At 46.3% G+C, this 27,459-nt stretch overlaps 2 protein-coding genes across 2 annotated transcripts; both read left to right on the top strand.

The window, feature by feature from the left end:
* LOC118829679 (translation initiation factor IF-2-like) lies at window positions 1-16,937 on the top strand. The gene is made up of 3 exons (XM_036736601.1): window positions 1-268; window positions 7,272-7,339; window positions 16,383-16,937. Exons 1-3 carry the CDS (start codon window positions 1-3, stop codon window positions 16,935-16,937), a joined length of 891 nt encoding a protein of 296 aa, XP_036592496.1.
* LRP10 (LDL receptor related protein 10) lies at window positions 16,370-25,768 on the top strand. Its single transcript, XM_036735335.1, has 7 exons — window positions 16,370-17,003; window positions 17,435-17,488; window positions 19,500-19,635; window positions 22,441-22,631; window positions 22,799-23,807; window positions 24,092-24,221; window positions 24,613-25,768. Exons 1-7 carry the CDS (start codon window positions 16,967-16,969, stop codon window positions 25,186-25,188), a joined length of 2,133 nt encoding a protein of 710 aa, XP_036591230.1. The 5' UTR covers window positions 16,370-16,966; the 3' UTR covers window positions 25,189-25,768.
* The last annotated feature ends 1,691 nt before the right edge of the window (window positions 25,769-27,459 follow it).

Genomic DNA, 27,459 nt, shown 5'->3' with positions numbered 1-27,459 from the left:
ATGGCTGAGCTCTTCCCAGGCCAGGCTTTCCCCAAGCCAAGACCCAACCCCCTCCGGCCTCCACTGCCATCTTCTCCCGGGCCCCTTGGAGATACCATAGCCAAGGGGTTTCCTCGATTGACCCCAAAGGGACTGGACTCCCCAGGCCATTATCCTAAAGACCAGTGGGACACCAAATCCCACCAGCTTCCTCACTCCTCCGAATTCACTAAAGGCCCTGTGGTCAACAGGTCGGGGGAGGAAGAGGCGCTTACCACAAGGGCTCATAGTTGGGGTGGCGGGGACAGAACAGAAAAGAAGGGCGGAAGGGGCAGTGACCTAGGGGCAGAGGGATGAATAGGCTTCCTCTAAAGGCCCCAAGTAGCTTATGACTCACTGGACAGGAGCAAAAAGAATGAAACAGGAACACTGCCTCATAAGACCAGTCACATCCTGCTGTCTTCCTGGTTTGCGTGTAAAGAGCATTTCCCTTGCACGGGACAGACTGTGGTCTGGGGCCAGGTGAAGGAGTGGGGCAAGAATTGGTTCTTCAAAAGTCCTGCCTGTGAACATCTGCATAAAGACACCTTCCCCATCAGATGCCAAGGCCATCAGACTTTTAGCAGCAAGTCTCAATCTGTTTCATGCTAAAAGATGAATGCCTTTGGCCCCAGCCAGAGAGTTCGGACAAGTGTGAGCTAGGGTAAGAGTCAATCAATAAGAATTTATTAAGCACCTAGTATGCGCCTAGCACTGAGGATACAAAGAAAGACAAATTAAAAACAACGAACATTTATGGAACACCTGCAAAGTCCCTAAGTCCGAGGAACGGAAAAAAAAAAAAAAAAAAACAAAGAAATAGTCCGTGCCTTCAAGAAACTTACATTCTTTATTTAGCATAAAAATCTTACATCTATATGTTAAGTACTATAAAATGTGTGAAATGACTTTCTTATAACAATCCTGTGAAGGAGAAATACCATGTAAGCAACTCTGATTAATTTTTATTTTGAACTTAACAAACACCAAGTAAAATTTGAAAATAGATGGCAGATCAGAAAAAAGATTGCTCATGGAACAACATATCTCTTATATACCACTTTTCATTTTAAGTTCTGTATATATTCAACCTGTAACTTTCAAAGCTGTCCTACTTGTCTGTGACTTCTTTAGGATCTTCCTTCTCTTCTATGCATATTTTAGAAGCTGTTTCAATGACTCCTTTTCCCCTGTTTCTTTCTTTCTCTTTTTCTTTCTATCTTATCCCTATTGCCTCTTGACCTCCCAGTATTCCCTCCCCCACAATGAGGGAAAGAAAAGCTTATGTTATACTTGTGGAGGAGAGGATAAGAAATATACTCAGATGTAAAGAGTGATAGGGTAAAAGAGAGATCCAGTCAAAGGCTCTAGGAATATCTAAGGAGAAAGAAAACACTTTTAAAGAGAATCAGGGAAGGCTTCACAATGGAGGTAAAGAGAGGGGAGTATATTCCAAGGCAAGGGGAGCTGTTGTTTGTCCTTCGTTCTCAAAGAGGTCTGGGACGTCTGGGTGGTGATGCTGTGACGTGGAAGTGAATTGGATTTAAGTGAGGGAGGGCTGCTCCAGCAAATGTGCAAAGGCAGGAGATGTGATGCTAAATTCAGGTAATGGCCCAATTTTATTGGAAGAGAATATAGGAAGGGGAATAACACACACACAAAAAAAATTGGAAAGGTAGATTAGAGCCAGTATCATGAGGGCCTTAAAAAAACCAGGCTAAGAGAGGTAATGCGAAGCCCCTGAAGAGTTTGGAGCCAGGAAGCGGCATGATGAGACCCGTGCCTTATTAAGTTGGAAGATTAAGTCGGGAGCTATGGGAAGGAAAGATTGAAGGGGGAGAGAGCTATGGGCAGGAAAATAAGTCACAGTAGTACAGGTAAAAGGTGAGGAGGGGGTTGGAGAAGGGATTACCTCTCACCAGGACTATTGCAATCGTCTCCGAATTGGTTTCCTGGTCTCTTAATTCCAATTGTTCCTCCACACAGCTCCCAAACTGGTTTTTCCTAAAGCACAGACCACTACTCAATAAACTCTTCTGTTACTGTTTAGTCCTTTTTCGGTCATGTCTGACTCTTTATGGTCCTGTCTGGGGTTTTGTTGGCAGAGATACTGCAATGGTTTGCCATTTCTTTCTCCGGGTCATTTTAGAGATGAGGAAACTAAGGCAAATAAGGTTAAGTGACTTGCCCAGGGTCACACAGCTAGTAAGTGTCTGAGACTGGATTTGAACTGGTGAAGAGGGGCAGCTAGGTGGCGAAGTGAGTAGAGCACCAGCCCTGGGGTCAGGAGGACCTGAGTTCAAATGCGGCCTCAGACACTTGACACACTTACTAGCTGTGTGACCTTGGGCAAGTCACTTAACCACAGTTGCCCTGCCTTCCCCCTTCAAGAAAAAAAAATAGAATTCGTGAAGAGTTAAGTAGCCTTCCTGACTTTAGGCCCAGCCCTCTATGCCCTACAGTGCCACCTAGTGGCCTTCTAAACTCTAGAGGCCCCCTATTGCCTCTAGGTTCCAGACTTATTACCCATCACTCCTCTCTTCATGCACTCTAGCCAAATTGAGCTTATTGATCCTCACAAAGGAAACTCCCCCTTCTATCTCCTTGTCTATTTCCCATTCCTGAAACACGCTCCCTTTTGACCACCATGTCTTAGAATCCCTAATTTCCTTCAAGAACCAACTCAAGTGTCATCTTCTGCATTTTTATCACCAGCACTTACCATGGTGCCTAGGGTAAGTGCTTAGTAAATGTTGTTCGATTGATAAATATGAAATAATCAATGGAGGGAAGGCATTAGAATTAAAGATTTTTAGCTGGGACTTGATGGAAGCCAGGGAGGTGGAGATGTGGGGAAGAGCATTCCAGGCTAGGGGGACATTGAGTAAAAATTCCTGGAAATGTATTGTCTCCTTCATGTAATACCATGGATCAAAGAATACCGTGCTGAGGTGTTGTGGGAAATGATGACATGACTTGCAGTTGACTTTGATTTGAGTGAGATATAAAAAGAATGAAAATGTTGGGAGATAGGGGGAAGGGAGAATTTTGTATTTGATTCTGAAGGTGATAGGGAACGATAGAAGTTGACTGAGAAAGGGCTTGGGGTGGGGAGGGGTGAGGAGGCCCTGGAAACACTTCATCCCCTTTAATTTTTCTTGAACTTTGCCACGTGACCAAGTCTCCAGCGATGGCCTGAGGCATCGTCTCATCCCAGTAATCCTTCCAACTGGCCTTTCATTGTAGCCCCAAGCCCAAACCTCCAATTTTCTCCAATTCCTTCTAGACCCCTTCCCTGTTACCTCCTAGTCACCCCAAAGCTATTGGTCACTCCTTAATCACATCCAGATCTTCCCACAGTCTATATATAAGGTCCATCTTTCTCCCCATTAAATCACTCAGATTCCTTAAGAGTCTGGCTAATAGCATGGATTCTTAAAATCTCACCACCCCAATTGTGTTTTAATAAACCTTGTCTCTGACTGAAAGAAGGGTTGGGTCCATTTCACTGGAGGCAGGACCCGCATCATTTGCTCTCGAATTTCAGGGTTCCCAACACCCCTAGACCTCAATAGTTGGACCTGCACTTTAGAAAAATCACTTTGGTGACTGAATAGAGAATGGATTGGAGTGGGGAGAGACTTATGGCAAGCACAGCAGCCAGCAGGCTATTACAATATTCCAGACACGAGGAGACGAAGGCCTGAACCATGGTGGGGGTAGTACCAGAGGAGATATATTGCAAAGGTGAAATCTATGGGCCTTGGCCACAGATTAGGTATGGGGGGGTAAAAGATAGTGAGGAATAGGGGATAACACCTAGGTTTCAAGCCTGAGTGACTGGGGGGATGGCGTTATTTTATGTCCCTAAGTTCTTAGAGGGCAGAGATTGTTTAATTTTTGTCTTTGTATTCTCAGAGCCCATTACAATGCCTAGTACATAGTAGGTACTTAGTAAATGCTTGTTGATCAGTTGGTTGACTTATGCAAGAAATGTTATAGAATCTACAAGACTTGGCAACAGATTAGAACTTGAGGGGAGAAGGAGGAAGCAAAGATAACTCAAACTTAGAACTTTGGTTGACCCAGAACATGGTGAGGCTCTCAACAGGAACAACAGTATTGAGGGGGAAAGGCAGGTTTTGTTTTATTGTGGGATTGGGGGGGCAGCATTTAGGGATGTAGAAATGATGGGTTTAGTATCAGTCAGTAAGTATTTATTCCTAGCCAAGGTCTCCTACTGCATCCAGGGCCATCTCCAGTCGTCCTGGTCTATATCTGGCCACTGGACCCAAATGGCTCTGGAGGAGAACGTGAGGCTGGTGACCTTGCACAGCCTTCCCTCACTCAAATCCAACTCAGTTGCAAGTTATGGCATCATCTTCCTGACATCACGGTCCTCATAGAGAATGAAGGACAAATGACAACCACCACTTCATAGCTAACACTGTGACAGATATCGTGGAGGTACAGAAGGGTAAGAAGTAATATTCCCTGACCGCAAGGAACTTATGACCTTTTTGTGCCCATTAGTCCAATCTCAACTCTGAAAAAGCCATTTCTAAGTTCACACCCCCTCCTCCTTTTCCATCACATCTTCCAGCTCCCTTAGGTTGGGCTGATCCAGCCAGGAAAAAGTGATTGGGCTCTGTTGAATATTTCCAATCTCTCTGTAGGACTGAGAGCCTGAGGATGGGGGAGGTGGGGAATTAGGGTGGGCAGAAGATAGAGGCAGTTCGATTCCATGCCCCTGCCCCACTAGAAGGAGGAACTGGTCTTGGAATGATTAGAGCCGAGTCTGATCCTAGGCTCCAACACTTTCTAACACGAGTCACTTAGCTTGTCTGAGTCTCAGTTTCCTTGTCTGTAAAATGAAGATGATGCTCCACTTATACCTCCCTGGGTTGTGAAAAAAATCGTTCTTTGCAAACGTCGATTCTTTAATGAACCTACAAACCTTAACATGCTACGTAACCATGAATTATGAGTATTTGCCACCGCTATGACTCCCCAAATACTCCCCAGGGTCCACCAGCATACCCCAATGGTAATTATAATAGCTCGCATTTATGTAGTGTTTTAAAACCCTTCCATTTATATCCATTATATCATTTAATTCCGCCAATACCTTCACCTCCTTCTCTCCCATACCATACCCAGAGTGAAAACGGGAGAAGCCAGAGGGCTATAGATGGAAGGCCAGAAACCGGCTCTGGGGGCCAGCCCTGTCCTTCAGTAGACCAAAGTTTTCTTTAAGTCTGTGAGATAGCAGCACCCCCTGGTGATGGGTGTGGGGAAAGAGAGTCCTGCCCGGTGAACGTGAGGTGGCTAGGAAAGCAGCTCCCTCCCCTGAGCTCCCCACCCCTCATTCCCACCCTGTTTCCCTTTCTCCTTTTTTCCACTCCAGACACCTGTACTTAAAGGGGTGGGACTAGGGGTCGAGACAGGCTTTTCTTAGCTTCTCAGTGGCAGGAAGGGAAAAAGTCAGTTTCCTGCCTGCCCTGGCCCATTGTGGGCAGTCCTCTGGAGGTGGACTCTGGGAGGGAGGAGAAAGGGTGAGGAAAGGGGCTGAGAAGAGGAGGATCCGGCCTGATTCTTGACTGTCCCCAGAAAAGCGCCTGCTGACCAGAGGCACCAAACCTAACTTGATGAGGTTCATCAGGTCCCAGACACACACACACACACACACACACACACACACACCCCACCCAGTACCCCCAGAAAGAAATTGGGACATTTCCTTCCAGTACCCTGGAGGAATTCACTTCCATTCGACAAACATGTTTACCTACTTACTATGTCCATGGCACTATCCTAGACAGGAAATACAGGATGGAAAAAACATAACCCCCTGTACCCTTCAAGGTACAAATAAATTAATGGTCATTTGAGGAAAGAACACTACCAGCTGGCGGTATCTGGGAAGAAAGACTTCATGGAGAAGATGGCGCCTGATAAAAATCCTGGAAGTAATGAAGAGGGTTTTTCCTCTTTCTGGAGTAGCATCTGGAACTGTTCAGGCAAAAGCTTGGAGGCAGGACATTTTTTGTAAACATAGTACAAAAAAATACAACTGCATTAAGATTTTGGGGATACCTTTTATTTACTAATCTCCTATAGCCTGTACCCACACCTTCCCCTCCTATCTTTTGTAAATGTTATCCTCTGAGTCCAGGAAGAAAATGATTCAGGGAGAGAAAGCATGGCAAAGTGGTTTTTAATGATCCTGGCAAACACATGTAACCCTTGTCCCAATGCCAGCAGACTTTCTTAATACACAAAAGATGACTTCCCTTTCCTGATCACTGGGGGAGAGTGCTCATAAGAGGCAGGTAGTCAGTTCCGCCACTTCTGCTGCACTTGAGGGTTAGATTTTCTGATTACCATTTGGAGGATGGGATAAAATGTTCTTGGTTTGGGTCTCCTGGTCCTTCATGGATACATCAGAGCCAGGAGATTAGTACTGAAGAGGCAGCCTAGAGAGTGAAGCAGACAGAGCCTTGATCTCTGAGGTGGGGGATCTCTAGTCCCATATTGTGACTTCCATTAGGCTGGTGGGCTGGAGAGGGAAAATAATTTTTCTCGATGAGGGCACTGCCTCCGGGAACCCCCTCGAATCTGGAATACAGTCTCTGGGAGCCCCCTTGTACTCTCCTTGAGAATCTTCCAACTAGATCTGGCCTTCCCCTAAGACCATAAGCCTTACATTATCATTAGGCCCAAATCTCCACCTAGCCTAGCCCACCCTTAATCCTGATCAAAATATCTATACCTTAGCCCAGTTACCCTAGCTCTCTTGTCTGTCATCTCCAGGTTGCCTTCAGCTATTTCCCTACCCTGGAGTCTGACCTCATCTAGGTCCTCCTTAGACTCCTCCTCAAGACCCTCTCTAAACCCCTCCTCTAGTCACCCCAGACCACCCCTCAATCCCTCCCACAATCTTTGTGTATGTAATCTCCATCTTGCCTCCATGAAGGCGCTCAGATTCAATCTAGCTCAGCTCAGATTGAATCTGGTCCGCTTGTGAAAACAGGCGTCACAAAGGGTGGGATTTCTTAAGACAACCCATCATGGCAAACCCTTAATAAACTGTCTTTTTCCTTGGCTGAGAAGGCTTGAGCCAAATTCTTTCGGCAGGACCCGGCGTGTAGGTATTTTGGGGTCTCGAGCACCCCTAGAAACCTATGGTTCCCTACCATCATCATTTTTCTTTACCCTCTTCACTCTCATGCTCTTTCCTCCTCTTCCCGCAGTTAGAGTTAATGATCCTGAGCCAGGCTCCGTCCAGCATTTCTCCTTCCCTTATTTCTATGAGCCTCAGGTAGGGCATTGGGGATCCATAATTCCCCCCTGCTAGTCAGCCCTGAAGATTTGGAAGAGCAAGCAGGAGAAGGTTTAGAGGATGGCCCAAGCAAAGCCAAATATGCAGCACTGGGGAAACAATATGCATACCGACTACAAAAGCATAAACGAAAAGATCAGCAAACAACCCAACAAGAAAGAAATTTATTGTAATAGCCAAGTTTGGCCCTGAAGAAGAGGTGAAGAAACATTCCTCTTCTTTGTAGACCACAGGTAGAGAATACTGTTTTATAGATTGTCTGTCTCAATTGACATATTAGTTAATTTCACTAAATTGACTTTTTTCCATCTTTCCTCTAGGTAGGGAAGTGGGAAGTGATATATTTGGAAATGAAGATGATGTCAAAATATAAGATGATGAGAAAAAATGTAAACAAACAAAAGGAGTTCTCAAACTCCATCTTAGGGAGGGGGAGGTGAGGAAGGGATGGTGAAAATTTGGAACTTAAAATTTTTTTAAAAGTGAATGTTAAAAATTATCTTTACATGTATTTGAAAAAACTAATTATTTAAAAAATAAACGGTGATGACAGTATTTGAAGTTTCTGAGTCCATAGATGCAAGGAAAAGAGCAGAGCCCTGACAGATGGAGTGGGGCTCATGATCTGTGAAGCCACCATAGATCTCATATTCTGATATGTCGAATAGTAATTCCTAGAGTGATTCTGGGCAGGGGCAGCATCACCACAGAACAAATCTGATGCTTGCTCCACATAAAAACATAAAGTGGCTCCCTTTACTTTCTCACTACTCATTTCCTCTTTAACCTTCCTGCTGTCTGACTTCCTTTCCCACTAGATTACTGAAACCGCTTTCTTGAAAGAATTTCCTTCTTGTCAAACCAATGGCCTTTTTCTTCGTTGTTCTTCTTCTTAACCTTATGACTTCAGACACTGTTAATGACGACCACCCACTTCTTGGAGGTGGGGGGAATCTGTCTCGTTGTCTGAAGGCTGAGTACCCTCTGGGAACCAGTGTGTTAGGAAGACTGTTTTACTCACGTGGCAAAGACACCACTGTGAGAACACTGGGCTGATGGCTCAAGTGGAATGCTATCTGGTGAGCAGATCAGATGTTGAATCATTTATCTCTTTCTTGAAGTCATATGGACACACCAGATGACTTCTGACAATCTCTTTCAGGGCCAAGCTTGGTTATGATAATAAATTTCTTTGTTGTTGGGTTATTTTTTGTTCTTTCTCTTTGTTTTTATAGTGAGTATCCATATTGTTTTCCTGATGCTGCTTATTTGGCTTTGCTTGGGCCATCTTCTAAACCTTCTGCTTGTTCTTCCAAATCTTCAGGGATGAGTAGTAGGTGGGAATTATGGACCCTCAATCCTCTAACTGAGGCTCATGGAAATAAGGGAAGGGGACATGTTAGACTGAGCCTGGCTCAGGATCACTGACTCTAACTGGAGAAAGAGGAGGAAAGAACATGAGAGAAATTACTTTCCCTCTCCAACCCACCAGCCGAATGGAAGTCACAATATGGCTCTACAGGTTCCCCATCCCATAGCTCAAGACAAACACACAAAGACACAAGATGACTGTGATGCTCTTTCTGCAGGCCTAAAGGAAAGTATTGCTCAACCTATATGACCCCAAAGAAGGGGCCGTGGAGGGCTACAGGGATCCCATTCCAACGACGTAGAACATACTGTGCTAGGTACTGAGGGAATCGCTGTCTTCCAAAGCCAAATGTTCTCATATTCTGTTTATCCCAGCCCCTTTGTTTCAGAAAGTAGCATCTCTGTTTCCTTGGGTCATTCTTTTCTCTAGCCTAGCTTCAAGGACATTTTCAGATTTCTCTGTGATTTTGTAGTACTAAGTCCCAATCCTATCTCCTCTTCTCTCTGACTCCAATCTCAGGATATCCACTCAATTCCTCTTTTACTGAGAAAATGACACAGGTTCCTTCATCTACTCCTCTTCTCCTTTACAGTTTAACATCAGTCTTTCTTTTTCAATTTTCGATATGTTGTTTAGACTCTCTCTCTCTGGCATCTATGGACTCAGAGACTTCAAATACTGTCATAGCATAGTTTATTTAACAAAGTGAAATTGGAAATAGATACCTATACCTCCATCCATCTCCTTTGATTGCTTGTTTGTTTGTATTCTCTTATTCTTCCCAAGGAGTTCTTGTTGTTGTGTCTTTTTCAGTCCCCATTCAACTCTTCCTGACTCCATTTGGGGTTTTCTTGGCAAAGATACTGGAATGGTTTGCCATTTCTTTCTCCAGTTCATTTTACAGATGAGGAAACGGAGGCAAACAGGGTGAAATGGGACACAGGATCTCACAGCTAGTAAGTATCTGAGGCCAGATTTGAGCTCAGATCTTCCTGACTCTTGACCCCACACTCTATCTACTGCATCACCTAACTGCCCACAGAAAAGCATGGAATGATTTATCTGGACTGATGCAAAGTAAAGCAGAACCAGGAAAACACCATACACAATGACTGCAATAATATAAATGTAAAGAATAACAAAATAATTGAAAGTGAATGGTGAAAAATTATAATGATTGGGCTTGCCCCAAAAGAAAAGATATGAGATGATAGCTCCCTTCCCACTCCTTTGCAGAAGCGGAGGGTAGTTGGCATGGATGCCAAATATTGCCTATCACATTAGACATTTTTGGTACATTGGTTAGTTTTGTGAAAGTTTTTTCCATTTCTTCTGTTTTTTAAATTTATTTTTTATTATAAGGGATTTCTCTTGGGGAGGAATAAAGTGGGAATACAGGTGATGTAAAAAACAGAAGATAATCAATAAAACTAGTTTCTAAAACAAACAAACAAATAACGCTACCTTTTTTACTTGTGCTGTTGATCCCAACCTTCCTGACTCCAGAGGAAACTTGCTCTCACAATTAGCCCCTCTCCACCATCTTCCTTCAAACATAGTCTCCCCCACCTCTTGAAAGCATCATCTTTCCTCCCCTGCCTCCACCCCACCCCCAAACCTGTTCTTCTACCTGACTTCCCTATATCTGTTGATTGCACGCAGTCACCTAGCCTTGAAACCTGAGTCATCTGACCCTTCCCTCTTCCTCACCACCCCCATCCAATAGGTTGCCAAGCCCAGTGGATATTATGTCATACACATCACTCACCTCTTTTCCATTCCCCATCACCACCTTTGTTCAGATCTTCATTAACTCTTCCCTGGATTATTGCAATACCCCCTCCTGTCCCCTCCCCAGGAACTGAACTCCCTGCCTTGAGTCTTTCACCTACAGTTATCCCAGCCTACTGAGGCCAGAATATTCTTCCTAAGGCACAACTGCAACCTCCTCACTCCCATCTTCAAAATCCTTTGAAAACTCCCCATCATCCAAGCTATAATTTCAAAATCCTTAGTTTCAAGGCTCTACATAAACTACATTTTGACCCCAGCCTTATTTTTTTAACCTTATTTCACATCTTTCCACTTTGAATACCCTTGTGTTACAGCCAAACCAGACTATTCACCATTCTTCAAACATACCGTATATGTTCCTGTCTCTACAATGGTACACTGATATACGTTTAACAATCACCTCTCCAGGGAGGGAACGTATGAACAACAGAGGTTTAAGTTTCATTTGCATTATTAATATTGTCTCCATCACTTTCTTAATTTTGGAGTAACAATCAATAAAACAATAAATCAAGTCCTGATTTGTAAGCCTTGATTTCTGAGGTATAAATGCTCACACTGGAAAACTTAACAATTGGCTGTCAACTGATTCAAGCTAGCTCAGCACACCTCTGTCTACACTTTTGCAGAGAAGCAGTATGGGCATCTAGGTGGCAAAGCGGATAGAATGCTGGCCCTGGAGTCAGAAGGACCAGAGTTCAAAATTCAAAACAGGCCTCAGACACTTACTAGCTGTGTGACCCTGGGCAAGTCATTTAACCTCGTTTGCCTCAGTTTCCTCATCTGTAAAATAACCTGAAGAAGGAAATGGCAACTCCTATATCTTTGCCAAGGAAACCCCAAATGCATGACTAAACTACTAAACAAAAATAACAAGAAGAAGCAGGGCATAATGGACAGTCAACTTCTCTTGCTTGGCGGTCAAGGAAACCTGGGTATAAGTTTCACCTCTGACACATATTAGCTCTATGCCTTGAGCATTGCCCCTCCACCCCACCCCACCCACAATTCACTTAAGGTTATAGACCAGTCCATGACTATAAATTGTAGAAAAGTTGCCTATATTTGGTTGAAGGAGTTTCTTCACAGAGAGTTCCTCACATTGATGGGATCACAGGTCCAAACCAAGATCCTCTACCAAAAGAAAAGCCAGTCCACACCATTTTCTGTGCCAGGAATCCTCTCCCCATCCATCTCTATCTGTTAAAATTTGTACCCAAGTTTTCTTGACCCCCCAGGCAAGACCAGCTGAGTATCCATCATATAAAGTTGTAGACAGAGGTGTGCTAGAGCCAGCTCAAGTCAGTTGTCAAGAGCTGATTGTTAAAATTTCCAGTATTTATACTTCAGAAATTAGCAAACCCTACAGATCGGTACTTGATTTAATTTTTTGTTGATTGTCACTCCAAAATTAAGAAAAAATATTACCTTTCCTTCAAAGCCCAACTTGAATATCATCCCCTCTGTGAAGCTTTCCCTATTTCATTTTTTTTGGAAGCCATCTAAGCCTCCTCTGAACTTACATAGCTTTTTGTTTGGAATCTCTCTTATGAATGCATCCCCACTTACTTTAAATTGTATTTATTTGTGTACAGTAAATGAGATTTTATATATATATATATATGCATATATATAAAGTGTTTTACAAAACTTAAAGTACTCTATAAGTGACATATAATAAATTATTGTAAATTCTTTAAGGGCTAGACAATGTCTTATTTGTCTTTGGGCAGGTACAATGTTTTATTTATTTTTGGTATCTCCTTTCCTCGGCTCTCTCCAATCATCTCCTATCTCTCCAGCATGGTGACACATTCAGGAAGGACTTAGTAAATTTTTTATTGAATGGATAAGCAGCATTCACTGAATACTGCTGTCCGCTCTATTTCTGCTGCCCTCTTTCTTTCCAACCCATCCCTGGCTGAGATTCTCCTTTACACTATATCTGACAAGTGATCAGACTTTTACTTGGAAACTAGAGGGGGATGAGAATCTACTGTAAACAGGACTTGAATCACACCTGGATGACCTAACATGCAGGCACCCACACGGGAGATGCCAGGAACCAGCTTCTGGGAGAAGACATTCTGCATTCTCCTACCACTTGGGTGGGAAGCAGCCTCCTTGCATTGGCTATGTAGCCAGAATAGCTTTCATCTTTAAAACCACCAGGCTAGGACAGCCTCAGCCTGTCTGTCCATCTTTTCCTCACTGTCTCTGTTTCTCACTGTCTCTCCTCCAAAGGGGGTGAAGATCCTATTCACCCACAATATGGGCACTATAAACTGAAACTTACAGCCCCCTTAGGCCTTGTAGCCCAGAGAAATGGGCTTAGGTTTTTGGTCTCATCTGTTACATTTATACTTTTCAGTTCTAGGCACAGGTGTTGAAGTTCTCAGACCTGGACTCAAACCATGGCAACCTTGGAAACAGGGTTATTCCAGGCCAGATATATTGCTGCCAGCCTTGAGAAGACAGAGTTCCTAGGAGTGGAGCCCAAGGGAGGCTTTGGACTTGGGACTTCACAGAACTGTGCCATGTAAGAAACTGAGCTAAACTAATTCCCTTCCTCTCCTCAGAAACTGAGGTGGGACAAGGTGGGTTATGATACCCCAGGGTTGAGAGGGAAAATGTCTATATGTTTGATCTGGCTATACCTTCGAAGTAAATATTCCTTTGTAAAAGCTAAGCTGACTGTTACATGGAACTGGAGTGTAGAAAATCCTTAAAATTGAAGGAACACAATCAGTAAAGGCTGGAGCCAACGGTGGAGAGCCTGGACATCCCCTTAAAACCCCTCAATCCTGGGGAAGGTAGGAAACGCAACCTGCCTGGACTTCGGGCAGTAGGGGCCAGGGTAATCACTGTCGCACTACCATCTCCCCATTGCTGGGAATTTTTTTCTTTCTATCAAGCCTAAATCTGCCTCTCTCAGCTTCTGTCATTGCTTTGAATTCTGCCTTCTGGGTCTAAGCAAATGAGTCTCTTTCTTTCTCCACAAGACAACCTGAAGAAGCCGCTGCCTTCACTTTCTCATCATTCATTCCCTCTTTCACACTAACACCCCCCCCATCTCACCCCCTTGGAATTTGGCTTCCGTTCCCACAAGACTATTGAAACCACTTGCTCATAAGTCACCAATGACTTCCTGTTTGCCAAATCCAAGGGCCTTTTCTCAGTTCTCATTATTTTTAGACCTTGCTTCAGCAACTTCAGACACTGTTGACCACCACCGTCTCCTTAAAACATTTTCTTCCCTGGGCTCCTGTAACACCAGCTACCCGATCTGACCTCTGCTCTGTGTCCAAGATCTTCTTATTTTCCCACTGTCTTGTATTGCATGTATAAATCTTCGAATTAACATATCCTGCTTCCCCAACTGGGCTGCAAACTTCTTAAGGGAAGGAACTCTGTCTACATGTTCCTAAAAGTACTTTCCCATTGATATTTGCAGTGATACCAAGGCCAGCTCAAACCAGCTGAGCCAATTGTAAATTTATGCCTCAGAAATCTGCAAACAGGGCTTGGATTTATTGTTTTATTGATTGTCTAGACTTAAGAAAGTGATGGAGAAAATATTCATTATGCAGATTAAACACCAAACCTACATACACTTTTGTTTTAAACAGAGAGCCAGTTATTAAACATTTTATCAGCACACCACTGGGTGTGTTATTCACCACGGGGTGAACCACTGGGTTCAGTAATGCAATCAAACATTTGTTAAGTCTTGTGTGTGTGTGTGTGTGTGTGTGTGTGTGTGTGTGTGTGTGTAGCACTGGGGGATAGAGAAAAAGGATAGACCCTGCCCTCGAAGAGCTTACCATCTACTCTTTAGGAAACAAATGGCCAAAAGGATAAAACCCTGGGCCTGGAATCTGGAAGATCTGAGTTCAAATCCAACCTCAGACACTTACTAGCTGTGTGACTCTGGGCAGGTCACATAACCTCTATTCTCAGTTTCCTCAACTGTGAAATGGGCGTAATGACTGCACCCATCTTGCAGGGCTGTCACCAGGGTCAGATATGTTAATATTTGTAAAAAGCACTTAGCACAGTGCCTGGCACAGAGCAGGTGTTAGAAGGCCTATTCCCGGCCCTTATCAGGAGCTAAAGAAATTCTAGAGAACCCTGAAAAACAAAAGAGAAAGGTTTGCACGGAACTGTAAACACTGGTATTTCAATCCACCCGCGATCTCACTGAAATGAGTATTCCCTACAAACATACAGGCTGCAAGCCATTCATGGCTTTTTATCTTGTGCAGCTCCTGTCTATGGTGTCCCATAAACCTTCCATAATGGTTCCACCTACCACGCTTGAGGGCCTTCCTGCCGATTTCTTGGCTTTAGGTGAGCACCAATAAAACTTTCTGGGTATTATCTGAATCTCACATCCTCAATAGTTCCAACCTCACGTTACTCGGGGAGAGGGTCAGGACTGTGCTGCCGCTGAAGCAAAGTCCAATTCACCAGGAGCTTGGGAGCAAGGAAGGGACCAGGTCACAACGGTGGCTCCGGCAGTCTGCCGTCACTCCACCGTCACTCCATAGCGACCCCCTCCCCCCACAAGGTATTTGTTAAGGTTCTAGGGTCCAGGATTTTTCATTAGGTACTTACTAGAGAGAGCCACGCGGAGTCCAGCACTCTCTTGTATTATACATTTTCTATATCACCTGTTTGTGTATGTGACTTTCATCTGGAACTGGATCGTAAACTTTGTGAGACCAGAGCCCAGTCGGAGCTATCTCCGTGTCCCTATCACTTAGCCTAGTGCTTAATAAATGTTTAATGAATGGACTGCACGAAGTTATCTGCGTCTGACTGCGCAGGTGCATACACAAGGGGAGAAGGTTGACAAAGCCAGGTGGAAAATGAAAAATTAAAAGTCGGGAAGCCTTTACTTCTGAAAGACTCAAACGGGGAGCTAGGAATATCTTCCTGGGGCTTTCCAGGCCAGCTTCCCTGGCACAGGACACTCTTAAGCACTAAGACACTAAATGCACTGAAAGGCATTAAGACGCTAAAAGCATTAAACTTTCTGCCCTTTAATGGTTCGCGGTGTTGTGGAAAGAACACCAAATGGGGAGTCAGATGACCTGGGTTCTAATCCTGGCTCCGTTATTTAATAACAAGCATTAACACCCTACTTTGAGGTTCGCAAAGCACTCTTTATCCTACCTCACTTGATCCCCGCAACAACGCCTGTGACACGGGTACTATTTAATATCCCCATTTTTACTGATCGTGAAACTGAGTCGGAGAGGGGTTGAAAGACTTTCTCCGTGCCGCAAGGCTAGTTTCAAACTGAGATCTTCCTTAGTGCAGGTTCAATGCTCTATCTACTGAGCCACCTGCAAGGATGTTGGCGCTTAACTCGGCCTCAGTTTCCTTGTCTGTAAGATGAAGGGGATGGATTGGTTGGCTTCTAAGATCCCTTTGGGCTTTATGAATATGAGCCTCGTGCAAGCCTAGCGCTTAGTACCGTTCCGGGCACACTACAGGCGCTTAATAAATGTTTATTGACGGACTGTAGCACCTGCAACCTGGGACTCTAAGGGTAAAGGAGGTTGGAGGTGTACTTGAGAGTTAAATATGTAACAGGGTAAGAGTTAAAGCCTGCCCGGAAAAGAAGGGTTGAAGGTCCAGTGCAGACGCATTTAAAGGGCCAGGCTCAGGGGTGGCGGAGAGGGCGGGGGGTGGGGTCCCCTCCGCAACTGCTGTTAGGGAAGTCCGGGCAAAGCAGGGAAGAGGTTAATGAGGACAGAGGGGAGGAACCCGGAGAGGTGATTGGCAGGAGATGGGGCCAAGCTGACGTCACTGCCCCTCCTCCCCTCCCCCTCATTCCCGGACCCACAGCTGGGGGGACCGAGGGTGCGCAGGAGGACTGGGAAAGTTGGGGGAAGTCACCTCTCCCCGCTCGCTCCCCTCCCGCCCCGCTCCTTCCTCAGGAGGAAGTGGGAGCCTGGACCAGCAAAGTTGAGAGAGCAGGGAAGGCCCCGTCCGCCTGACAGACAAAGTTTGACCGCAAGAGGAAGTGGCCCCGAGCGAGCCCCGGGAGGGAGCCGGCCGGCCAGAGCGGGGGAGCGCCCTCTGCCCACCTCCCTCCCCCAGCCCGGCCCGGCCCCTGGACAGGAGGAGCCCCCTCCCCGGGGAGAGCACCCCCTTCCCCCGCCAGCCGCCCCAAGACTGCCGGCTTCCGGAGCCGGCCCCAGGAGGAAGCTCCCGGGGAAAACAACTCTGAAGTTGGCCAGAGGCACCGCCCCGGCTGCTGCTGCTGCTGCTGCGGGCACCGCCTCCCCGCCCCCAGCCCTGGCATCCAGACCAAGGGCCACCCAGTGGAGGCGATGGGGCCCAGGCAGGGGGGCTGCCCCGGGGGGCCGGACAGACCCTGAGGGCCACCCCGAAGACTAGCCGACGCGACCCTCTTCCGACGAGCCAGGATGTCCCCTGCCTTCTTCCTCTTCCTCCTCCTCCTGGGTAAGACTCTGAGCCCCTGCCCCTTCCATTGCCCAGCCTCGGACCCGGGCCCCAGCCCTCCGTGACCTCTCCTCTCCGTCCTCACCTAGCCCTCCGCGGCTGTGGGGCTAGGTGCCCAGCTCTGCCATGGTCCTTTCTCCCTAGTGCTCCAGCCTCTTACCCCCACCTCTGTCTCCTTCCCACCCATCCCCCTCCTCACCCCATTCTCATGATCAGAGAGCAGCCCTAACTCCCCAGGCCAATCCTTCCCTCCCTCCCTCCCTTGCTGCCCACTTCTAGCCACCTGTTGCTTTGCTGCCTTTCGATTCCCTGCTTCCCCAGGCCTGGGTCCCCCTGGGTCCCCTGGCTGCCCGGAGCTTCCTTTCTTCCCCCTCGGATTGGTTGTGAACTTTCAGGGGTGACCCACTCACTGTCCTGTCCTTTTCTCCCAGTTCCCCCAGGAAGCCTCGGGGCCCACCTGGACCGGACCCCCTTTCCAAATCCGGGTGAGTAAGGGGACTCCTTGAGGGTCCCTCTGGGTCTGGGAGTCCTCAGGAGGGATGACACTGGTGCTGGAGAAGGAGGATAGAAATTCCTCACCCCCCCCCCCAAGCCGGAAAGGAACTCCTTGTTCCTTCTCTGAACTCCTGTCCTACCTTTGAACCTAGAATCCCAGGACTTGGAACCAGAGGGGCCTTAGGGATCATCCGGCCAAACTTCTCCATTTTATAGATGAGAAACTTGAGGCCCAGAGAGAAGTGGGGCCCTAAGTCCATAGTCCAGCTCTGATGCTTTCCTTTGTGACCTTAGGTGCGTCACTCATCCTTTTGGGAGCTCTCAGTCCCCTCACCTATAAAATGAGTTGGTTGGACTAGATGGCCTCTGATGGCCTTCCCAGCTCTAAATCTGAGATTCTGTATCAGGGGGGCCATGACTCGCCTAAGGTCGCACAGATGCGATTGGCAGAAGAGCGATGCTCACCCGGGTCCTCCGACTTCAGATCTAGAGAATTCAGCTGTTTGTTTTATGTACTGGGGAGTCATCACCTTCCATGCCAGGCTCAGAGGTCACCCGCTCCGTTTCACTTAATCTGTCCTCTGTCATTCCTCAAAATCTCTTAGCTTTTATTTTTCATATATGCACGTATTCCAGTGGAAGAAGAGAGACACTTCCATAACTGTCAGGTCTCCCCAGCTGCACCGTAAGGCCCATGGTGGCAGAGTCTGTGAGAGTGCCTTGGAATGAAATGAACATTGAACCCACTGGAGTTCACAAGTCTTAGCTTTCACTCTTACTAGGGATGTGACCAGGGTCTAGTTACTTAACTGTTTTCAGTTTCCTAGGCTGTCAGATAAGTATAACAACACTTGCGGTCGGTCATGACACTCAGAAGCAGCTGGTGGCACAGTGGTTAGCATGTTAGGCTTGGAGTCAGGAAGACCTGAGTTTCCGATTTGGCCTTACTAGCGGTATGATCCTGGGCAAGTCATATAACCTCCTCACCTGTAACATGAGGTTAATAAGAGCATCTACCTCCCGGGAGTGTTGTGGGGATCAAATGAGACCCTGGGTAACTCACTTAACCTCTCCTTGCCTCAGTTTCCTTAAATGTAACATGAGAGTAACCATAGCCGCTCCTTCCCAGGGTTGTTGTCAGGATCAGATGAGATATTTGTAACCCACCTGGCATGTGGTAGATGCTCATTTCCTCCCCGCTTACTTCTTGTTTGTTGTTAGGAAAACACTTTGTAAGCCTTAAAGGTTTGTAGAAATGTGGTTTGTCTTTTGAGGGAAGGAGAAGGGAATTCCAGACCTGTGATTTCATTGGTGTGGATGACTCTGACGAGCTAATTACCTCTATTAACACAGATTGGCAACTCTGCCTGAAATCTACAGTCCCAGAGAGTTGCCTGATGACCAGAGAGGTTAGGCAGCTTCCCCATGGTCACACAGCTAGTACTTGACTCCTGGTCTCCCTGACTCTAAGTCTGGCCTTCCGTACACTGTCTTTCCTTATCATTTTGGACCTTTTATTTTATTGGAATAGGAAACTATTAATGCACATCAGCACCTGCTCTTCTATATTTAGTCTTAGAGGTTGCCTGGGGCACTGAGAGGTTAGATGATCTGTCATGGCCACCCAGCCAGGATGTGTCAGAGGAAGAGGCCTCCTTGTCATTATGATGAGGATTATTCATCTCTTAACCCCCACCAGGTAGCTCTGGGCCTTGTGCCAAGGAGGTGTTCCGGAAATATTTATGGGTCATAATGTTATTAGGGGTGAGGGCTGAGAAGGGATAGGTGGGAGGGGAAGGAAGACTTGTCAACCTGGGTATGGGACTCTGAGGGCTTCTTGGGGTCTGGGATCACCTTCCTGTGTCTGGTCTCAGCCTAGCAGCTCTCCTTAAGGAGTCCAGATCAAGCAGGGATATGGGCTCCCAAAGATTCTAGGCCCAGCTGGAGGGCAAGGAGAGGAGAGTTCCCAGGGGCTCAGCCCCCACACCTTCCTCCTTGCAGCCTGCAGGGACCCTCCTGCTGTGCTCTCCGGTGTCCAGGGAATCCTACAATGGCCCCAAGGCCGGGAAAGCCACCTCCTTCCAATCACTTGCATCTGGGTCATCGTGGGCAGCAAGGAACAGACAGTGACCATCAGGTAAGAACTAGACCCGGATTCCTCTGGAAATAGCCAATGAGAAACATCTTGGGGAGTGGGGATGGAGAGATTGGACATTGTCATAGCTTCTCCACCCACAGGCCCAGTGGCACCGATGAGAGTATTCAATATTGGTCTGACTTCCCATACCTTGAAGGCCAGTCCATTTCAGGGTCTGGGCAGGGTGGGTATTAGCCAAATGACTGCTTGCTGTGCTAGTCATATGCCCAACCCTATCCCCAAACCTTTCGGAATCCCTGTTCCCACCCCCAACTACATTCCTTAACCTTCTCTGCTTCCTATCTTCTCTAGCCTTGGGTACCATTAACATTTGTGGTAGCAGCAATGGATAGACCCTTATCAGCAGTTCTTTGCATTTTTTAAAATTAACCAGCATTTATTTTCTCTCCCTCTTACCCTCCATTCCCTTCCCCACTCCACCATTGGAGAAAAAAAAAAGAAAGAAAGAAAAACAAACCTCTTGTAACAAATATGCATAGTCCGGCCAAACAACTCTCCAAACTGATCAGATTCAGAATTCTCATCCTGCATCTTGAGTCCATCACATCTCCATCTGGGGTCACCTAGTATTTTTCTTGCTATCAGATATAGCAAGACCTGGAATAGGGGAAGGTCAATGGGAAGATGGAGGAAGGGGCTGGTGAAAATAATGATGCCTAGCCATGCTAGTGTTCTGAATGACAGGCAGTGGATGTCTGTCTGGGTTTTTTGTTTTAGTTGGAAACTTGGATGTTTCTGGTAATTAGGGGCCCAAAGAAGGGGCATAGGGTATTATAGACAAGAGGAGGGAAGATTTGTCGGGGGTATCCTGTGGAAGATGGGTCCAGTATACTGCATTCAACAAGCAAGCTCTAGACAACGTATGAACATTATACCAGGACACTCTGCCCCCCTCCCCCATTTGAAAATTGGTCCCCCTTTGTATTTACTGTTTACTGTAGGCCCTAAACTTTTGCTGTAACACATATCCTTTGATTTATCACAAAATAAATACCTCTATGTCATTGAAAGCACAATTTTCTGGCATTAAAAATATGTGCATTTCACTTCTATTTATTGCAGAGGTGGAAAATTATGGGTATTGAACCCTGACCACTGTCACACTTAGCTAATGCATTGGTTAGTTTTGAAAAAAATATTTTTTTCTCTTTCATTTTTATTCCTTTTTAAATGGGTAGAGAAGGCCAGGAGGAATATATTTGAAATAGACCATGACATGAAAACAAAGGATGCATCAATACAAATTTTGAGGGAAAAAGGGAATAATTTTTATTTATAATAAAGTAACATTATAAAGTTTCTCTCATCATGCCTCCTTGAAGTTGCACCTTGCCTAGTTTGCATCCATTTAGTTTTGGCTCTGCTTAACAGACATAATCAAGGGAATGGGGTGTTCTGGTTAATTGGCTAACCTGGGTAAACGGATGTATCATCAGTGCCATGCTTAGATGTTTCCTAGCTGTGTGTCTATGGATAAGGACACTCTACCCCTCTGACCTTCTGGTGCCACATCTGTAAAGTGGAGTGCGCCATAACATCACAAGGTTATTGTGAAAAAGCCCTGAATAAACTATGGGAGTATGAACTATTAACAGTATTTGAAGAAGATACAAAGCACAGATCCTTCCTTTGCCCTTTTGATACTTTGCTTCATGTTATGTCTATTTATGGATGGATCTATTACTACTAGATTATAAACTCCTCGAGGGCAGGGATTATATAATTTTTCATCCATGTCTCTCCAATACCTGAGACAGTACCTTGCACACAATAAGCACTTAATCCATTTTGGGGGGATTGAATTGAAAAGAATCCTGGCTGTGTGAAATGATCCAGAAGGCCATCCAAAATCTCCTTTGGCCCGAGGGTTATAGTAATGCCTATTGGTTACCCTTGTATGTGACTACAAAAAAATTCTGGTTGTTAGTGAGTTCTAGATAAATAAATGTTTGCTGTACTTGAGATCCTGGAGTAAAGAAAGTAGACCTGTAACCAACCCATAATACAAGCCAATTGGTGTCCCCAGCTGTACAAGGCTTTAAAACAGTTTTATTGATGCTCTTTTCTTCCGTTTTTTATTTTTAACATCACTTTCACTTCCCTTTTCCCCACTCCTACTCCCTCACCAAAAAAACAAAGCAAAACAAAATTCTTTCTTGTGACAAAGAAATACAGCAGAGCAAAATAAATAAACAGATTGACTGGGTCTGAAAATGTGACTCATTCTACACCTCTTGTCCACCATCTTTTTTGCCAAGACATAAACGACATATTTCATCATGAGTCCTCTGAAGCATGATTCCATCTAAGGCTTCTTAAGGGAGAGAAATAATTCCAACTTCTCTGGTCTTATGAGAGAGGAATAAAGGGCCAAGAGAAGGTAGAGTGATTCCATTCACCCCTAAAGGTTCATTCCCCGGCCAGGGGAGTTGAGGGTGTGAACTGGTGACAAGAGTAGCAGACTTAGACCCAGAAGGTAGCTCTGCGACCTATTAGATGTGTGACCTGGAACAAGTCACTTAAAACTCCTCAGTCCTCCTTGTTCCCATCTGTAAAACATGGCTGACCACACTGATACTAACTACCTCTTGGGGTTGTTGTGAGGGTCAAACAAGATGCTATTGGTAAAATATTCAGTGAACTATAAATCACCACCTAAATATAATTCTAAAAGTGCTGTACTTTACCGAGTGGCCCTTACTTCTATCTCACTGTCCAAGGTAGGGAGTCAATGGGGATAGGGTCGGGTGAATGGACTCTTAGTATGACATCTGGGTCTTTTAGGTTCCAGAAGTTGCATCTGGCATGTGGCTCCGAGCATCTGATGCTGCAGTCCCCTCTCCAGCCACTTATTTCCTTGTGTGAAGCACCTTCCAGCCCACTCCGGTTCTCTGGGGGCAATGTCACCATCACCTACAGCTATACTGGGAATGGCCGGCCACTGGGACAAGGCTTTCTGCTTTCCTATGTGCAAGGTGGGCTAGATATGGGGAACCCCATTAAAAAAAGGAAGATTCCATAGGCCCCAAGTGTGGGAATTATGGTAGATCATTGCAGGGCTGGAGTGGGGAGGGTCAGTTGAATGGGCAGTGGACTTGTCCAGCAGCAGCCCCTACCTCACTGTCTCTGGCCCTATTCACAGATCGGTTCATGTGTCTCCGGGAGGAGTTCCGATGCCTGAACCACAGATGCGTGCCAAGGGCCCAGCGCTGCGACGGGATAGATGACTGTGGGGATCAATCTGATGAGACTGGGTGTAGCCCAAGCCCTTTCCATAGTTTGACTGCTGTCCCTGCACCTGCTTGCAACCGTACCTTGGAAGATTTCTACGGTGTCTTTTCTTCCCCGGGCTATCCCCACTCTGTACTGTATCCCACCCCTCACTCCTGCCTCTGGCTGCTGGATCCCCATGATGGGCGACGGCTGATTGTTCGCTTTACCACTCTAGAGCTGGGCAAGTGGGATTCAGTGCATGTGTATGATGGTCCTGGGCCTCCAGATCCTGCCCGCCTTCTCCGAAACCTCAACTATTTCAGCAATGGAAAAGCAATCATGGTGGAGACACTCTCGGGCAAGGCCACTGTGACCTATCACCTGGGGCCCTGGAGTACTGGCGGGTTCAATGCCACCTACCATGTGAAAGGATACTGCCTGCCCTGGGACCGACCTTGTGGTGCTGGCTCTGGAGAGGGTCCTGGGGAGGGGCCAGGGGAGGGCTGCTATAGTGAAGCCCAGCGATGTGATGGGATCTGGGACTGTGCAGATGGCACGGATGAAAAGGACTGCCCCGGGTGCCTGCCTGGGCGCTATCCTTGTGGGGCTCCTGGAACCCCTGGTGCCACAGCCTGCTACCCAGCTGCTGATCGCTGCAACTACCAGACGTTCTGTGTGAACGGGGCAGATGAACAGCAGTGCCGGCACTGCCAGCCAGGCAACTTCCGGTGCAAGGATGATCGTTGTGTGTATGAAACCTGGGTATGTGATGGGCAGCCTGACTGCTCTGATGGCAGCGATGAATGGGACTGCGCCTATGCCCTGCCCCGAAAAGTCATCACAGCTGCTGTCATCGGCAGCTTGATCTGCGGCCTGCTGCTTGTCATTGCTCTGGGCTGTACCTGCAAACTCTATGCCATCCGCACACAGGAATACAGGTCAGGGGGTCAGCACAGGAGGCACTGTGGCAATGGGGAGGGGGATAGGGCTGGCTGTTCAGGGGAGGGGGAAGTGAAGAGGGTCTGGGATAGGAAGGGACACAGGACAAGGAGGTTGACCAGTTTGGGGAACAAAATAGGATCCCGGGGATCTCTCTTTGGAAAGATCTAGGCCATAGTTGTGAAGTCCTTTTATCATGTTCTTCTAGAAGGAGCCAGATGTAGGGTCCTGACTTAGTAGAGTCATTGGGGGGTTGGACCATAAATCTTATTCTTCCCTACAGCTTCTTTGCCCCTCTTTCAAGAGTGGAGGCCGAGATTGTACAGCAGCAAGCACCCCCATCCTACGGCCAGCTTATCGCTCAAGGTGCCATCCCACCTGTAGATGACTTTCCAACTGAGAACCCCAATGATGTAAGTTACTGGCCTAAGCCTTGACTGTTCATGACACCCCTGAATGGTGGAAAGGACCTCGGATTTACAATCTGAAAACTAGATTAGAGGCCGGATTCTATTACTTACGACCTATGTGGACTTGGGCAAATCACCTCTTGGTGTTTCAATTTCCCCATCTGTGAAATGAGATTAAAACAGATGATCCCTAAGCTTGCTTCTTTCTGATTTATAAGCCTGATTAAGGCCTCTCGACCAAGCCAAAGCTCAGCAATACCTTTTCAGCAATACCTTTTCCCGCCTAATAGGCTCATCTCCTTACTCTGTCTGTCCTACTCTGGATAGGACAGAAAGTAATTCTGCTCTCTTTGTCTTTCTCCACTCTGATGCTTCCTCTTCTCTTGAATTACAGAACTCAGTGCTGGGGAACCTTCGATCTCTGCTACAAATCCTGCGCCAGGATGTGTCTTCAGGGGGCTCATCGGGTACCCGCCGCCGTCAACGAGGCAGATCCACACGACGATTGGTTCGGCGTCTCCGGCGTTGGGGCTTACTTCCCCGTGCAAATCCCTCTTCCAGGGCCCCAGACTCCAACCTACAGGCTACATCTGCCCCATCTACCTCTGATGCCCCAGAGGGCAGTCAGGGCACCTCTTTAGAAGGAGCAATGGGTGGGCGAGATCCAGAGGAGGCCCCTCCATTGCCTGTCAAGGTGCCCCTTTCTTCTACCAACTCCCCCTGTGTACCCCCTGAAGACCCACCCCCTCCAATCACCCCACCTCCAGCCCCACCATCCCTGTTGTCTGGAGTGGTGCAGGCTCTTCGTGGTCGCTTCATGCCCAACCTTCGGTCCCCTACACCCCCCCAGGCCTCACCAGACCCTCGAACAATGCCTCCATCCCAAGAGGATGAGGATGATGTGCTGCTGCTGCCTCTGGCAGAGCCTGGGCCATGGGTAAGTGAGGAGGATGAGCCACTGCTGACCTAAGTCTCCATGGCAATAGCCTCTTTGCCCAGGCAGCCCAGGGGAAGGTCTGTGTAGCCTTATCTATGTTGAATGCCTGGGGAGATTATCCCTACACCAGGCCTGAGGAGATGCCAATGATACTCTTCTCACATCTTGCCCATAGCCTTGCTGTAGCTACTGTAAAGTTGAATGTTCCAGGGCTAGTGGGACCCCTGACCCTGTTCCCTCACCCTGCCACTATCAGGGCAGTGCCCACTATATCCTGAATAAGGGGCCTACGCAGAGTTCTTACATAAAGGCCAAAGATGGGTAATGCTCCTTAGCCTACCCCCAGAGTTTGTGGATATTCAAAAGTAAGTTAAATGAGTGAGCTCTTAAAGGGTCAGGTGGCAGGACACTCCTCCCTTTCTAATTCCTTCCTACCCTAACCAGAATACTTGGAGCAGGGAGACATACCAAACTCCAAATGTCTCTAGCCCCCAAGGGAAAGGGTTTGGAAAGGATTTGGAGCTCTACTGTCTAGGGGACCTGCACTGGTTCTTGTTCACCAAGAAATGAAAATAATAAATAAAATACCTAAAAATAAGTTTTTGCAGAATAATTGTATCCTGTCTTCGACCCTTAGTTCCACCCCCTAGGGCCAAGCCCAGAGTTGTTACACCCTCTCTGACCAGAGAAGAATCTGGCCAGAGAGAAGATGGAAGCTAAAGGGACATGTCCAATCCTGTTGACCTATGGTCTTTCCCCCACCCTACGCCAGATTATACAGATATTCTCACAGCTACCCCAAGCAGAGGTACAGTTCCTGCTATCTACCCTACTGGCTAGCAATGGGCAACTTTGTGCCTTCTCAGTCCAGGGGAACCCCACTGAGAGTCCTTACTCTTTTGTTCCTCCAGTTTCCATTTAAGTTATGTGTATGACTCACAGGACAAGATGTTACAGAGCAAAGAATGTAGACACAGTGAAGGCATAGTTCCTGACCTCTGAGAACTTACTGTCTTTTTTTAGACAAGACAGATGAACTTTCCCCAGTCAGACTAGCTCGAAGAATACAGTATTGAGCATTAAGATACTTAAATACTTTACAACAGTGATTCTTTTTTCTTAATAAAATTCTATTTTTTTTTCAATTACATGAAAAGTAGTTTTCAACATTCATTTTCATCAAACTCTGAGTGCCAAACTTTTCTCCCTCCCCCGTTCCCAAGACAGCAAGCAATCTGATATAGTTCATACATATACAATCATACACAACAGTGATTCTTAACATTTTTTGTGTTATAGACCCCTTTGGCAGTCTGGTAAAGCCTGTGGACCTTTTCTCAAAATAAACTTGTTTCATTAATAAACTAGGATTACAAAAGAAACCATTTATATTAAAATGTAGCTATCGAAATATTTTAAAAGGAAAATAAAAGTTTATGAACCCCAGGTGAAGAATAGCTGCTTTAAAAGATTCATGATTTCCTCAATGCTATTCCCTCTACTGAAGCCAGGTCACAACTGTGACTGGGTAAATGATTTCATGCATTTCTGTTACTTAAAAAAAAAAAAGATTAATTACTGGAGCTAGCCTTCACACTCAGGAAGGACTGATACTTGAAACACAGATGTAATCCATTGTCAGACCCAAACATAAAGTTCTATTTCATCATTCATTCCTTTCCTCACCATCTCACCCTTGTCCTGCTACTTTTTCCCTTTCCCTGTTGGGATGTCTGTAGTCATTCTCTCAAAGACTATGCTACCAGATCCCACCTTGGTAATTCCTGCAAGTAGCTTGGACTCTATCGATAGAACCGCTTAGAACCTAGAGTCATCTCTAGTGGAGGGATAGTGAGATGAATGTGGAAAATGCTGATGTCATTTTGGCCTAGTTTGGGAAGCCTTCCTGGAAGAGGTGTCCCCATGCCATGCTTTAAAAGATGCTGGTGAGGGAAGGTTAGTCCAGGTAGAGTGAGGGCAGAGTGACCAAAGGGATAGGCTATCCCAAAAGGGAACTGAATTAGCTAAATAGGGGCAGCTAGGTGGTGCAGTGAGTAGAGCACCAGCCTTGGAGTTAGGAGGACCTGAGTTCAAATCCAGCCTCAGACACCTGACACACTAGCTGTGTGACCTTGGGCAAGTCACTTAATCCCAATTGCCCTGCCTTCCTCTCAAAAAATTAAATTAGAATTAGCTAAACAAAGATGAGATGATCAGGGCTGATGGAGCATTTTAGAGCCCAGAGCATCTGAGTCTAGTGTAGAAGATAATTGATGTGGACATGCTGGGTTTGAGAGGGAAGGT

The sequence above is a fragment of the Trichosurus vulpecula genome, chromosome 8 (assembly GCF_011100635.1).
Source record: "Trichosurus vulpecula isolate mTriVul1 chromosome 8, mTriVul1.pri, whole genome shotgun sequence".
Taxonomy (NCBI): Eukaryota; Metazoa; Chordata; class Mammalia; order Diprotodontia; family Phalangeridae; genus Trichosurus; species Trichosurus vulpecula.
This window is presented reverse-complemented; position numbering and strand designations above follow the sequence as displayed.